General features: G+C 51.3%; 5 protein-coding genes across 5 annotated transcripts; 3 read left to right on the plus strand and 2 right to left on the minus strand.

Annotated features, from left to right (window-relative positions):
* Nucleotides 1-1,779: 1,779 nt before the first annotated feature.
* Nucleotides 1,780-3,570, plus strand: NPhst1 (NAD-dependent protein deacetylase hst1; the record flags this gene model as incomplete). Its single annotated transcript, XM_014691617.2, has 2 exons — nt 1,780-1,999; nt 2,315-3,570. 2 exons carry the CDS (start codon nt 1,780-1,782, stop codon nt 3,568-3,570), a joined length of 1,476 nt encoding a protein of 491 aa, XP_014547103.2.
* Nucleotides 3,571-4,182: 612 nt separating this feature from the next.
* On the minus strand, nt 4,183-7,173 carry ppk32 (Protein kinase domain-containing protein ppk32; the record flags this gene model as incomplete). The annotated part of the gene is made up of 3 exons (XM_014691618.1): nt 4,183-5,621; nt 5,678-6,515; nt 6,583-7,173. 3 exons carry the CDS (start codon nt 7,171-7,173, stop codon nt 4,183-4,185), a joined length of 2,868 nt encoding a protein of 955 aa, XP_014547104.1.
* An 828-nt stretch (nt 7,174-8,001) lies between these two features.
* BAT2 (Branched-chain-amino-acid aminotransferase, cytosolic) lies at nt 8,002-9,310 on the plus strand (the record flags this gene model as incomplete). Its single annotated transcript, XM_014691619.1, has 2 exons — nt 8,002-8,224; nt 8,298-9,310. 2 exons carry the CDS (start codon nt 8,002-8,004, stop codon nt 9,308-9,310), a joined length of 1,236 nt encoding a protein of 411 aa, XP_014547105.1.
* Nucleotides 9,311-9,716: 406 nt separating this feature from the next.
* Nucleotides 9,717-10,268, minus strand: G6M90_00g037450 (uncharacterized protein; the record flags this gene model as incomplete). Its single annotated transcript, XM_014691620.1, has 2 exons — nt 9,717-9,804; nt 10,006-10,268. 2 exons carry the CDS (start codon nt 10,266-10,268, stop codon nt 9,717-9,719), a joined length of 351 nt encoding a protein of 116 aa, XP_014547106.1.
* Nucleotides 10,269-10,806: 538 nt separating this feature from the next.
* On the plus strand, nt 10,807-14,350 carry BRE4 (the record flags this gene model as incomplete). The annotated part of the gene is made up of 7 exons (XM_014691621.1): nt 10,807-11,793; nt 11,847-13,172; nt 13,239-13,467; nt 13,516-13,637; nt 13,691-13,948; nt 14,010-14,227; nt 14,287-14,350. 7 exons carry the CDS (start codon nt 10,807-10,809, stop codon nt 14,348-14,350), a joined length of 3,204 nt encoding a protein of 1,067 aa, XP_014547107.1.
* Nucleotide 14,351: the final 1 nt, after the last annotated feature.

The following is a 14,351-nucleotide window of genomic DNA, read 5'->3' on the forward strand; positions in this document are numbered from 1 at the left end:
CTTCTTTTCTCTGCCGACCAGACAACTACCTACTTGAGTACCTAGTAGGTGGGCAAAGCGGAAACGGCAGCAACTTGGGCTCCTCGTTTGGGCGTCGAGGCGTGGAAAGTATCCGAATATCCGAGTATCGACTGGAGTATCAAATACCGAGTGAGTGAGTGAGCGAGTGAGTGAATGAGTGATTGATTGATTGAGTGAGCGCGCGAGTCCCCAAACCAAGTGGCACTCGCCCTCGCGCCTGTCACACTTTGTATTTCCGGACTGGCATTTATTTCACTACATACTTTACTTTGCGTATGTACAAGTTGCCATTGCCATTGCCATTGCCATCAATTGATCTCCGACACCCGTCACCGTCACCCACTCGGCACTTGGGTCTTCGTATGGTCTTGCAACCAACGTCTTGGCCTCTTTTTTCTTCTGCTTCTTTGGTTCCACGTATTCAGCCCGAGTCCCGTCGTCTCCATTCATCCCGTCGTCCCAACGCCAACTCGGGCATTTTATTCCCACCTAGGCCAGGCATTCAAGCACTCAAGCACTCGAGCACTCGAGCACTCAAACAGGCGCTCTCGCATTCTTTGCATGCGCCTGTCTCGGCTCGCCTCTGCTTGTCCCATCCCCTTGGACCTCAAAAAGGCCGAGGGCTCGCAACTAGGTATTTGTCCCTTGAAGCTGACGGAACCGGGACGAGGCGTGGTGTCAATGTTGCTGCGTGTGTTGCCACAGGAGAGGCGTTAATTTTATTGTGCCATCTTATTTAAAACGCATAGCCAACATTTCGCAACGCAACGCAACGCAACGCAACGCAACACACGAAAGACAAAGCGCCCATCCGCCCCCATCTCATTCATTCATTCCTTCTTTCATTCATCCATCCAATCCGTCGAGCCCACCAGCCATCCATCCCCTCCGCCTCGGCCGGCTCGATCCTGATTTCTGTTCCTCACACATCCCCAGGACAACTGAGACAGACGAGGACAACTCACTCGCTCTGTTGGCGACTCGTTTTATTTCGGCACGAGGCGTCGCCTAGAATCTCGACGCCGGCAGGCCCTTGGCTGGCATAGGAAGCCCTCGAGTCTGCCTAGGCAATTCTAGCTAATTCATCTCTGGCTCCTTGAGCCCAGCTATCTTTGGCCACAACTGCCCGGTATTTTCTCTCGACAAGACGTCTACTACTAGGTCGGTGTGTGTGGGTTTTTTGGTTTTTGGTATCAAGAGCGTGCAACCGCCTATCAACCAAGTTGACCTTTGAGTCTTTTTGCTCTTCGCAGCCGCCCACATTGACACGCATTAACACCTCCATCTCTCTCTGTGTTGCGCTCTGCTTGTCAAGCCTTGTTGTTCCATTTTTGCTTGCCTTTTACTTTCTCTATTTCCCTTAGCCCGCCTTGGACGTTGCGCTTGCCACGCTCCAAGGCTCCAAGGCGCCAAAGCTCGCTTTGCCTATTTTCGCCCGCCGTCTAGACAGACATACGTCTTACTTTTTAGACTTTTGGCCTGTTTTCGCTCCCAACCTCTCTCTGCTCTCTCTCTCTCTCTTTCTCTGTCTCTTTCTCTTTTTCTCTCTCTCCTCGTCGCTTTTCCCCTCTTTTTTCTTTCTCTTCCTTGTCTCCTTTTCCCGCTCGGCTTCATTGCAAACTCGTGCATCCTCTGATCTCCTCCCTTTGTCTCATCCAACTTCATCGGTCCTCATTTGGACTTTGGCTTGAACAACTCGCCATTTCCACTGTTAGCATTGCAGCCCGTCAGCCCAACACAACTATTTCCTTCATGACGATGAAACGTGGCGCCGCCAAGGCTGGGGGTCTGTCGCGGCGAAAGCCCAAAGTCGACGCCTTCGAAAACTTACCACACGATGCCTCTGTTGATCAACTCAAAGCCGCTGCCGTCCATGTGTCTTTAGAAGAACTCGAGCACAGAGTTGCTGATGTGCGCGATTCGTGGGAGACGGAATCGTTGTTTGAGGAACTAACCCAGGGGAGCCCCGAGGAACAGTGTAAGTCTTTTATATCTACACCAACACCTAATAATCTATTTCTATTTCTGTTTCTATTTTTGTTTGTATTCGTGTTCCCTTTGGTCTCGCTCCGTCTTGTCGAATTGCATCATTTGATTGCTCGCGTGTTTGGTTGTTCTTGATATTGCCATCGCTTCCACCCACCCAAGCCATACGCTCCATGTGTCGAGCCCAAAAACTTGGTTGCTTACTTTCGAACCCCCTAAATATTTTCCATCTCGATTTTTCATCCCTTCACCCATTCATCCTTCTATCCATGAATGCATTAATTCAAATTAACTGACATTTGCATAGCCCCTGATATTTGTACCCCCGAGGAGTCTGCCCGACTTCGTCGTGAACTACGAGAATACGGCCCCATCATTTTCTGCAAAAGAACTCTAGATTGCGGTCGCTATACGGCCAAGAAGCTTCTGACTGCCTTTTCCATCTATTCGTCTGATTCTCTCGAGGAAAGAACAGAAGAATATTACTCCCATCTCGTGTCGCTGGCCATCACCAGGGAGTTGTCAAAGCGTATCAAGCTGACCGACCACAACACGGTCGACGACGCCGTAGACCTCATCCAGAAATGCAAAAATATCATTGTCCTCACCGGCGCCGGCATTTCCACCTCTCTCGGCATCCCGGACTTTCGCTCCGAGGGTACCGGTCTATACTCCAAGCTGGCCCATTTAGGCCTCAACGACCCGCAGGAGGTCTTCAATATTGACACATTCAAGGAAGACCCGACGATTTTCTACTCGGTAGCCAAGGACATCGTCCCGGCCACTGACCGCTACACCCCGACGCATAAATTCATCGCCATGCTCCACCAGCGCGGAAAACTCCTGACCAACTACTCTCAGAACATTGACAACCTCGAAGTCAAGGCCGGCTTGCCCAAGGACAAGCTGATCCAGTGCCACGGCTCCTTTGGAACAGCCAGCTGCATAGAGTGCGGCTACCAGACCCAAGGCGAGGCCATCTTCCCCGACATGAAGGCCGGCAAGATCCCCCGATGCCCAAAATGTATCCGGTCCCTCCGTGTCAACGGCGGAGCGACCAAGAGAAAGCGCTCTGCGGGGGTTGAAAAACGCCGCAGCAGACGATGGTCCGACATTGATGATGACGACGACGACGACTCGGGTTATGACATTCCCTCTGCCGGTGTCATGAAGCCAGACATTACCTTCTTCGGCGAAAAGCTTCCCGACGAATTCTCCAAGCGCCTCACCGAACACGACCGAGACAAGGTCGATCTCGTAGTCATCATCGGCACATCCCTCAAGGTGACTCCCGTGTCCGAAGTCTCAAACTGGCTGTCCCCCAATGTGCCCCAGATTTACATTTCCCGTCAGGCAGTCAGTCACATCAACTTCGACATTGACCTCCTAGGTGACTGCGACGTCGTCGTCACAGAGCTCTGCCGCCGCCTGGGCTGGCCGCTCAGGCATGAAATGGTGCCGCCCAACCAAGTCATCAACGTGACTCCCGAAACGGGCTACAAGAACAGGCATGTCTTTGAGGCAGTTGTCCCCAAAGCAAACGGCGTTAAAAAAAGCCCTTGAACCTAAGAACAAGCGATCTCCTTCTATACAAATAGTTGCCTATACGTTTTTTTAAAAACAAAGATCATGGATACGATGTTTTAGATGGATTTTTTTGGTAACACTTGATAATTCAGGCGAGCCAGGCGTTTTCGAGCTACACACTTGACAGGAGTCGCCTCCCCCGGCCCCTTTGGTTTCACTATATATTTTGTTTTGGCCTGCGTCTATTGGCAATGCTGCGACTTTTATGTGTTTTCTTTCCATATAGTGTTAGACATTTGTTGTCGGGCATCCCTTCGAGGGGGGTAATAACCAAGCTACTGGTTCTGAGAAACGGAAAGGGATAGGTGGTGCATTTGGCTTGTTTTTTTGTATCGTAAAGAACCCTAGATGCAAAGAATCGTGTAGATTTCATGCTTTAACGACTGTTGCAAATCCCTCTATGCTGATGTGACGTGACCACGGCTCCGTAGAAATTAATAATAAAGAAAGGGATATTCAGAGTAGGGCAAATTGTGACGGCCTGTGATATTCCTCACAGCAATAAATTTTCCTGCCTGACCGCTCGTACAATCATCCCCAAGTCTAGCAATACATACACAACGCCCCCTTCCTTCCTTATGGGCTACTCTAAATCAGACTCTCATACTTGTCTAGCCCTGAAGACTTTTTCCCTCCGGCGTTATTATTCATCTGCTGACCGGAATTTCCCATCGGTGCCATCGGTTTCTGAGTCGTGGGCGCGCCCCAGCTGCCTGGTGCCGGAGGCGGCTTGATGCTGAACGAGGTGTTTGGCGAGGAAGTGCTGCCTGGTGGGGGAGGCAGCGAAAACGACGAGTTTCGTGAGTCGCTCCCGCCCAGTGAAGGTCGGGCTTGCTGCCCAAGGGACATGTTGGACATGGACGTATTCATGCCGCCGAAGCTGGAGCCTGATTGTGTGGGCGTATGGCTCGAGTAGTTGGAGTAGTTTGATGTGGATGAAGCCCATGGGTTGGATGTTGCAGCTGCCGTGGCGGACCAGTTGATTGATGATGGGGTTTGCTGCGGAGCCTGCTGGAAGGATGGTTGTTGTGTACTTGGCTGCGTCGGCTGCAGCGGCCGGCTGTATTGTGTTGACGACGGGGCGAGAGTGCTGAACCGCGCCAGATCTGGAGTTACGGTGCGGAAGCCTGGTTGGCCGCTGCCCATGGCTGGCTGCGTCATCGTCGTCGTTGTCGTCGTCGAAGGACTCGTGGGGTTTTGTGTAGACCATGAGAACGAAGGTGTTTTCGGCGTGCTGGATGAACTCCCGATTGTGGTGGTGGATGGGGACATGACCGACGGTGTCTTGTCCCAGCTGGGAAAGCCGTTGTTGCCGTTGGACGATGCCGACATGCCCCCCTTACCCTTGACCAGCGCTTCGAAATCATCCTCATTCCCGCCGGTGCCGCTGTCGAAGGTGGTGCCGGTGACGCCGCCGAATGCGAGGAAGTCTTCGTTGGGGCGGGCAGTTCCTGTGTTGGCCGTGCCAGATAGCTCTTGCAGTTTCTTTGTTTGTTCGTCCTCAACCCTTCTAGACAGCGTCTTGATGAGTTCCATGAATGTCTGAAACTGACGCAGATCTAGTAGAGGTCCCAGACTCATACTCCACAGAATCGGAAGGATGTCCATTGCTACGAAATCCGCATCCGCATTTTCACCCACAATGCGCAACGCGTTAAGAGTTGCCATCATGACGGCTGGCTCTTTGGTCTTGATGGCCTTGATTAGAGGCACAATTTTCTCCTGCATGGTATACTTGTCCAGCGCACTGGAGGAAGATGTCTTTTTATTTTCAACGAGGCCGTTCAGACCGTCATCGGCTGCAGCATCCGTAGATCCGCCACAGAGGATGACAAAAGCTTGCAAGCCTCGGACCTTGATTGCCAGGCTGTTCGTCTTGCTGAATACTGTAGCTACCACAGGGAATAGTTCATTCTTAATGGTGCTAAAGTCGAGAACGGGGAGAACAGACGGTAACGTCCTCAAGGCCGCGTCTATGATTGAAGGCGTGGGACACTCAATGGCGGCCAGTATTACAGGAAGAATATCTGGTGGAATGGAATCAGTGAGAGAGCGTATTCCGGACCAAGCGAACCAAGCTTACCGTCTTTGAACTCCTTTCCAGAAGAGTTGTCGGCGGCCAGTGACAAGTTTTCCAGAAATATCATTAATCCTGCATCTCGAGCCGGGTCCTTTTCTTGTCCTTGCTTGGCATTGACCACGAATATCTCCTTCAAAGCCGGACGAACCTTGTCACCGAATGCTCGTCGGGCAGATGGTAGCAGGTCAATTATTTTGAAGACATTCTGAAGAATCAGTGAAAGCAGATCTCTATCTTTGAGTTCTTCCAAAAGCGCTGGCAGGATCTTCTTCTCCATCACAGATTTTGGAAACGATGGCAACACCTTGTTCAAGCCCTTCATAAACTGAGACTTCTCATTCGGGGTCTTGGCCGGGAAGGAATCCAAAAACCTTATTGTCGACACTAAAACGTTGTCGAAATACTCGCTTTCCTGGAATTCACGGGCAGTCATCCGTTGAGCTGGTCGCCTGGCGATCAATCTGGGCAACACGTGGCTTGACAGGTCCTTTGGCAAGGGTCGCGACGACAAAAAGCCGTTGGACGCGGATGGTGTCGTGGACCCCGATGAAAACAACCTCTTGTATGAAGAAACACTACCATGGCTATCGAGAGGGGATTTGTGCGGCGAATTGTACAGGGCGATGGCAAGCAAGCCGAGTGAGTACATATCTGCAGATGGAGTCAAGTTATTGTCCATGACGAAGTCGGGAGATGTATAGTCGAGGTTGAGCTGGACATGTCTTGGTAATCGAGGGTCAATATTCAGCACTTCGCCCAAGCTTATGCCTTGAATCGAGGTCGGTTTCGTTGAGTTGTCGGCCGGGCTGCAGAAAGACAAACCACTAATCTTCCAATCAGACTATCGAGATTATGTTAGCAGGTCATTTGCAAAGTAGGGGTTCCTGTCTAAGTCCATTGTGGTGTACCTTGGCATTGATAAGCACAGCATCTGGTGTCAAGTTGCAATGAACAAGACCAGCATTTTCGTGCAAGAATTCTAGAGCCTGGCTAACTTGCAACAGGCCTTTTTGGATCTCAAGTTCGTCGATTTCAATCTCACGCCGCTTTTTGACGCCACTTGCATCCTCGGTGACAAACCGACTCGACCTCCCTCCTGATCGCTCCTGGTCATCCTTCTCCTGCAGCACACTAGACAAGGACGCAGAGACGGGCTCAGTCACGAACTGCAAAACACCGTTCCTCAACTCCTCGACTGGTTCCACTAGCTCTAGAATCGATGGGTGGCGAAGCTTTGCCAAGTTGGAGGCGTCCTTCTTCAAGCGCTCAACCACCTCGTCCACGGTGCGCTTGAAGCCGGCTGCCCCGGATCGGCCCAGGGAATTGCCATTCGATAACGTCCTCTTGTCGAAGACGAAGACGCTGTACGCATTGCCAGTGGACTTCTTGGTGGCATCATAAATCTTCCAAGGACCGGCGGAGGAGGTGGGATGCTCCGACGTGGAATAGTTTGCGGTGATGTTGGTGGCAGAAAAAGACTTGAGCGCCGAGGTGAACATGGTGTATATCACGGACGGTGTGATTCAGAAGCTTGTGATTTCATGTCGTCGAGGTGTCGGTGGTCTGCAGTCGGTGGTGGATGCTGGCGGGCAGTTGGCTGGGCTGCGATTGATAGAACCAGTGCGATGGCTAGCTAGTAGCGTCCGGGCTGGATGAAGCCAGATCAGTATTCGTCTCCAAGGGAGCTCAGTTGCAGTCGTGCTGCAAGAACTTAATCAGGGAAAGCTTCCATATGCCTGCCCCTTTGTTGGCGTGTATCCCGCGGCATAGTTGGTGTCCACTCAGCTGGACGTGCCAGATGTCTCAAGGTCAGAGAGTCTGAGGGTCCATGCCTGACAAAGAAGGAGGCTTGGCCCAAGACAAGGCCACTTACCCGGTACCAGCGCGCTCTTCCTCAAACCCCGGCGCTTACCTTCGGCCCTGGCCGCTGGACCGAGCCGGCGGAGGCCAAAGGGCGCGCGGGCCTGTCAACTGGTCAACCGGGGCAGATGCGCTCCCACGCAACCCACGCAGCGATTGCGCTGTGCGCTGCAACATCACTGACTGCAACAGGCCCAGATCTCCGGTACCGGTACCGGTACTCCATAACTCCTGCGCACCCTTGCTGGGGGAGCCCGGCTTTATTTTTTTTGTCGAGAGACCGCACTTCGACGACAACCTCAAACTACCTTCCCCTGCTCAGTACGACCCCTCATGACTGTCCAATTGGCGGCGTGTATATATATTGCGACCATTCCCCCAAGGTCCTCCGCCATTGCATCTTCGGTCGAAACAATACTGTACCATACTACACATTAGACTTCGGCTGCACGCCCATACCCTCCCCGATGAGAGCCGCCACTTTTGCGCGGAGCGCCGTCTGGGCCGCCAGCAGGTCCTCACGGACGCTCCAAGCCTCCCGTCCCCTTCGTCTCTTTAGCATCAAGGCCGAAGCTGCTTCAGACTCCAAGCAGAAGGCTCTTGACCCCAACAGACTCTCCATCACTCAGACATCCAGCCCCAAGCCGCTTAGCCAGCCCGAAACCCTTGTCTTTGGACGCGAGTTCACTGGTATGTCTTGCCAACCAATTTGTCCCTCTATGTATTGGGGAATGAGAACAGCCTAACAACCGTCAATTCATAGACCACATGCTTGCCATCGAGTGGACTCAGGAAGATGGCTGGCTCGACCCTAAAATCACCCCTTATCAGAACCTATCCCTAGACCCTGCCACCTGCGTCTTTCACTATGCCTTTGAATGTTTCGAGGGAATGAAGGCATACAAGGACAAGGACGGCAAGGTCCGCTTGTTCCGCCCAGACATGAACATGGCCCGTCTGAACAAGTCCGCTTCCCGTATCGCCCTTCCCACCTTTGAGCCCACCAGCTTCATCGAGCTCATTAGCAAGTTGGTCAACCTTGACTCACGATTCATCCCTAACCAGCGAGGCTACTCACTCTACCTTCGACCCACCATGATTGGTACCCAGAAGACCCTTGGCGTTGGTCCTCCTGGCTCTGCGTTGCTCTATGTCATTGCCTCCCCCGTGGGACCTTACTACCCTACTGGCTTCAAGGCCGTTTCGCTCGAGGCCACCGACTACGCCGTGCGAGCCTGGCCTGGCGGTGTCGGTGATAAGAAACTCGGTGCCAACTACGCCCCTTGCATTGTGCCCCAGTTACAGGCTGCTAGCCGGGGCTACCAACAGAATCTGTGGCTCTTTGGAGAAGAGGAATACGTCACTGAGGTCGGTACCATGAACATGTTTGTGGTTCTCAAGGACAAGAAAACCGGTCAGAAGGAGCTCATCACTGCCCCTCTTGACGGCACCATTTTGGAAGGTGTTACCAGAGACTCCGTCCTTGCATTGGCCCGCGAGCGTCTTGTCCCCGAGGGCTGGAAGGTCACTGAGCGCAAGTACACCATGAACGAGCTCTATGAGGCTTCTCAGGATGGTCGCTTGGTGGAGGCTTTTGGTGCCGGTACTGCTGCCATTGTCAGCCCTATCCGAACCATTGCCTGGAAGGGAAAGCACGTCGAATGTGGCCTGAAGGAGACCGAGGAGTCTGGCGAGACTGCTTTGCGTGTCAAGGAATGGATAGAAGCGATTCAGTATGGTGAAGAGGAACATGAATGGAGCGTTAAGATTGCGTAATTTTGAATTCTGATAGAATAGACTAGAAGTTAGGCGCTCGCTGCACATGTATATATAGTTTGGACACCTAACGTAGCAACGTCATCAAATTAGAAATCAGTTTTGAGCCCATCGTGTCTGCACGTATGAAAACAGGGCATTTGGGCAAGTATTTCGTCACCATGTCGTTGAGAACAACAAGTTGCACAGACGCGATGTAGCGTAACGTGAGGCCAGCATTTGATAGAGACTTGAGAAAGAAGTCTAATGCGTCGTACCATTGAAGGAATTTATCTTTGCCCAAAACAAAAGAAGGCCCTTGAAACATGTACATATTAGCGTTTGATGCCGCGTTGGCCCCCCGATCCCACTCCAATCGAACATAACCCCCTGTCTATCCCTTCCTTCGTCGTCCCCTGTCGCCAGTTTATTCCTTCTTGTCCTTGCTGGGGTCCGGCAGAACACCCTCTGCTTCTAACCGCCGTCGGGCCTCCTCAAGGGCCCAAGTAGAGACACTGCAACCCCGTTAGTAAACGAAGTCTTCCAAAGGGTCGATGCTCCAGGAAGAACCATGCGGCATAGACGACCAAAAACTCTCCGATATAGCAATTCCGCTACCTCGTATTCTATCGAGAAGTCCTTGACCAACCTAGTCTCGCTGTAGTACGCGGCGGAGAATTCGACCACATCGGAATAACGGGGTTCGAGGGACTTACGATGTGTCGGGCTTAAAGGCCAGCGCAACACCGGCAGCCAGCAAACTGCCACAGAAAATATACATGGGCCATTCCCAACCCTCGGGCTCCGGCTTCTCGCCGGGCTTGATGCCCCAGAGCCAGCCGGTAGGAGGTTCGAATTGTGACTCGCCGTGGCCGCCGCCTTGCCGTCGGGAGGTTACGGAGAAGGGTCTGGTAGCGATGGGCTGGCGGGCGCAACGCACTGCTCGCAGCGGAGCAACAGAGTGTCGAATAATTGCCATTTTGGTCTGGCCCGACTGCGTTTTGTATGGTGCGAGCCGACTGTCGTTTCTCAGTCGCCGGTGATTTGAGATGTGTTGTTGATGTGACCAATGCAGAGGAGGTCCATGGCGGCAGAAGCAGCGGGCCATATCACGTGATCCACATTACACTATGTACGCCCCCTGGCGCCATATCGGCTGCACCTCATTCGACGAAACAACAATCGACGTCACTGCCTGCGGAAAGCGTGCAATTACGCAAGTAGTCATTTCTGCTGTTTATCAATGGAGCAGGTGTGAGAAGGCTTCAGCGGCAAGCATGGGGAAGGCGCGACCTCTCGATGAGGGCATTGAGGAGGGGCTTGCTGAACCTGCCAAGACTTCGGACCAGGATAAGTCAATGGGACCAAGAAGAAGAGCCTGCGCTGCATCTCTTCACACAACCGCCCGGCTTCGAGGAAACAACTTTTGCTAAACGCCTGGGGCCGCTCCCCTGTCATTGTTATGGGGACCTTTGCTAAGCAGCTCAGATCAATGGCAGAAGTAAATCGACGCCAGTATGTCGAGCGACAATCAAGATACGGAGGCTCAGGCCGATGATGACATTAGACGGCGTATAAAAGTCCAAGACGACACCCCCGGAAACTTGGAAGATGATCCTCCAATACAAGTCTCTTTGAGTAGGCCACATATTACAAAACATTCGAGGCCGCGCCTAGAAAGTCGTCGTAGCTCCGCCATGAGTATTGCTCAGATCGATCAGGTGCTCTCAGACCATGACATGGATGAAGACACATATGGAGTCTCCGAGGTCCGCGAGGGACTCTTTGAGGCTATATTTCTGAAGCCACTACATCTTAATGTGGCGGATCTCTTGGAGCGCTCAAAGACCACTTTACCGGCACAATTTGACAAGTCAAACCCATTAGCGCCAAAGTACTTCGTCTCGCGACAGTGGCATCAACTGAATTCTCTTTGTCGCCGGATAGCAACTACGAGAGAAGGAATTCGACTCTTCAAGACGTTTTCAGCCTTTTTCATTGCGTATTGTCTTTGCCTGTCGCCCGGCGTAAGAGGTTGGCTCGGCCCTTACAATTACATGATGGTTATATCCGTCATTCTCAACCACCCAGCTCGCACCCTAGGAGGCCAAATCGAGGGCACGGTTCTTACCATTTTGGGAACAGCTATAGGAATTGGTTGGGGTATAATAGGTCTTCTCTTATCAACTTCTACTCTTGCCGCCAGTGCTGGCTATGGCGGCATCTTGGCCATGTTTCTTGCGTTGTTCATGCTTGCCTTGGCTTGTATTCGTGCCTTCTTTATCAGGTTCTATCAAGCAGTTCTCTGCGCTGGAATAGCAATCATGTTCACGACATTGGCGGACACAAACAGCCAAAGCGTCATCTGGAATAATTTACGCAGTTACGCTGTTTCATGGCTTTTTGGGCAAGTCATTGCATTGGTTGTTAATGTTCTAATATTCCCAGACGCAGGGTCCAGAGCTCTAGCCACGGCGTTACATCAAGCGTTTGGCACAATGCAGGTCTGTGCAATTCTCCCTATGGGAATGATATGTTTTGGCTGATTATGCGTCAGGAAGCCCTTGATCTCTCGGACCAACCGTGTGGCATGAGACCGAGGCGGCGATTAGCCGATGCCTTTGTGAATCTCTCGGAGGCGTATAGAGATATGAGGATCAATATTACGGTCTCAAGATTCAGACCAGACGATGTTGAACAATTACGCAACAAAATGCAAGCTGTGATACGAGCACTACTGTCGCTTCAAACTGAACCTGAGCTTCTGCATGAGTCACGCTCAGGACAGGGTTGTGTGGTCATCGTGGATCGGCGTGATTCTAACAACGTCGACGAACAGTCTCCCCCTTCAAGCTCAAATATCCATTCTGTCGTCCAAACGGCGTCAGATGACATGATCCGCAATGTCGTTGAACCTCTCCGAGCTCCGACAAAAGACCTCCTCGATAGCTTGAAGGAAGATCTACGAGTTTGTGACGCCGTGCTAATGGATCTATCTGGGTATAGAAAGTACCTGGGCCCATCAGAGGTGGTTTCTTCGGACCTTGCACCAGTTCAAATACGAACAAAAATTGCAATTGCGGCTTTTGACACTGTAGAATCAACTATTCTACACTCAAATGATAGCCCTGTATCTTCAATTCACGATGCCAACGTGGTACAACTCTTGGTTTTTGCAAGGCGTGCTAGGGAAACCATTGCAACAGTCGAGGCTCTTATGGACCAAGTCGCCTCAATGCAACGGGTACCAGACTGGCCTCACGCGTATTTGCCGTCTTATCCTATTTGGAAAGCAATTCATCGAACCAACGCTCAAGTACGTCATGATCGAGGCGGTGTTACTGCGGGGTATTATCAAAAGACATTTGTAGAAATCGCCAGGCTTCTCGACAAGATCAAGTCACTAGACTACAAGGCGATATCGCAGATTCAGCATGGGCAGGCTCAAGAAGAACCGCAAGCTGAATTTAACCGCTCCATGACGAACTCCGATGCAAGCATCGCCCCAGTTTCTAAAAAGAGAAAATTGCGATACAAGATTTGGACAGGGTTGTACCGGCTTCAAGGTTTTGAAAGTAGATATGCTTTCAAAGTCTGCCTTGTCACATCCCTCTTGTCAGTACCATCATATCTTCCTCAAAGTAATGAATGGTGGGATTACTACCAGGTGTGGTGGGTAGTTGTAGTGAGCTGGGCAGTCATGCATCCGCAAATCGGCGGAAATATACAAGATCTAGTAACTAGGTCAGGTGTAGCTATTCTAGGGGCAACTTGGAGTGGGATAGGATACGCTGCTGGAGGTGGAAGCCCGTACGTTATGGGCGTCTTTTCAGCTTTGTACATGGCGCCCATGCTCTATCGATATACCATAAGTTCGCATCCAGTAAGTGTCCTTTTTCTTTGGTGGGGGGGAGCTGCTTTATATTGGTTTCTGACAAGCATTATTTAGCGTTCAGGGCTTGTAGGCTGTCTTTCTTTTACCGTAACGTCTCTTGGTTTGCAAACACACGGTGGGGGCTCATCTCCCACGACATTTGCCGTGTTTAATGGTCTAGCCTTTTTCATTGGAACTGCCGTGCCGATAATAGTCAACTGGGTCCTGTGGCCCTTTGTGGCCCGCCGTGAATTAAGACACGCACTCTCATCAATGCTCTTCTTCATGAGCATCCTATACAGAAGTTAGTAAAGCCTCCAATAATGGCTGACGACCACACTAACCCTGATAGACGTGGTTGGCAGCTATGTATATTTCAGTGACGGCAAAGAACCGAAGCCGGAAGACATACAGAGGTCAGAGATACTCGAAGGGAGACTGCGAGAGGGTTTCGTCAGAATTCGCCAGCTTCTAGTACGTATGCTATCCCATCTCGACGTAGCTTCCTCTGACCGGAAGTCATGCAGGTTCTCACCCGCCACGAAATTCGACTGCGCGCGCCATTCGACCCTCTTTCATATTCCGGATTGGCAGACGCATGCGAAAGATTCTTTGATCACCTTATCACCGTTCGCCGGTCCGCCATATTCTACAACCCAAGCTATATCAGAGACGACCCCTTGGCTGCCCAACAACTCCTCAGTTACCGTCGCGACGCTGTAGCCGCCATCTTGGGCAATCTATACATTTTAGCTGGCGCTCTTCGATCTAAACGAAAAGTACCCGTATGTCAAGGCTATCAAAAGTTGCCAGTATATGATATTGCAAAACTGACTGGTGTCACAGCTCTATATGCCAAGCGCTGCTGCAGCCAGAAAAAAGCTATTAGTCAAAACGGCCGAGGTCGAAGAAGACATGTCTAAAAAGGCACCACCAAATGATATAAAAAAGCATAAGGAGTGGAGCGATGTTTACAGTTTTTCATACAGTGAGAGCTTAACCGGCTGTGTAGTTCAACTTGAGGAGCTAGAGAAGTATACAAAACTTATAGTTGGGGAGCAGGGGTGAGTCTGTTTTGAGCATTCTTTTATTCAGGACCTCTAGGCTAATTAATTCACACCAGATTCGACGACGAATTTCAAGATGAAGACGAAGATGACGATAATCACGTGCAAAATGGTGATTAAT

Source organism: Metarhizium brunneum, chromosome 2 (assembly GCF_013426205.1).
Source record: "Metarhizium brunneum chromosome 2, complete sequence".
NCBI classification, from domain to species: Eukaryota; Fungi; Ascomycota; class Sordariomycetes; order Hypocreales; family Clavicipitaceae; genus Metarhizium; species Metarhizium brunneum.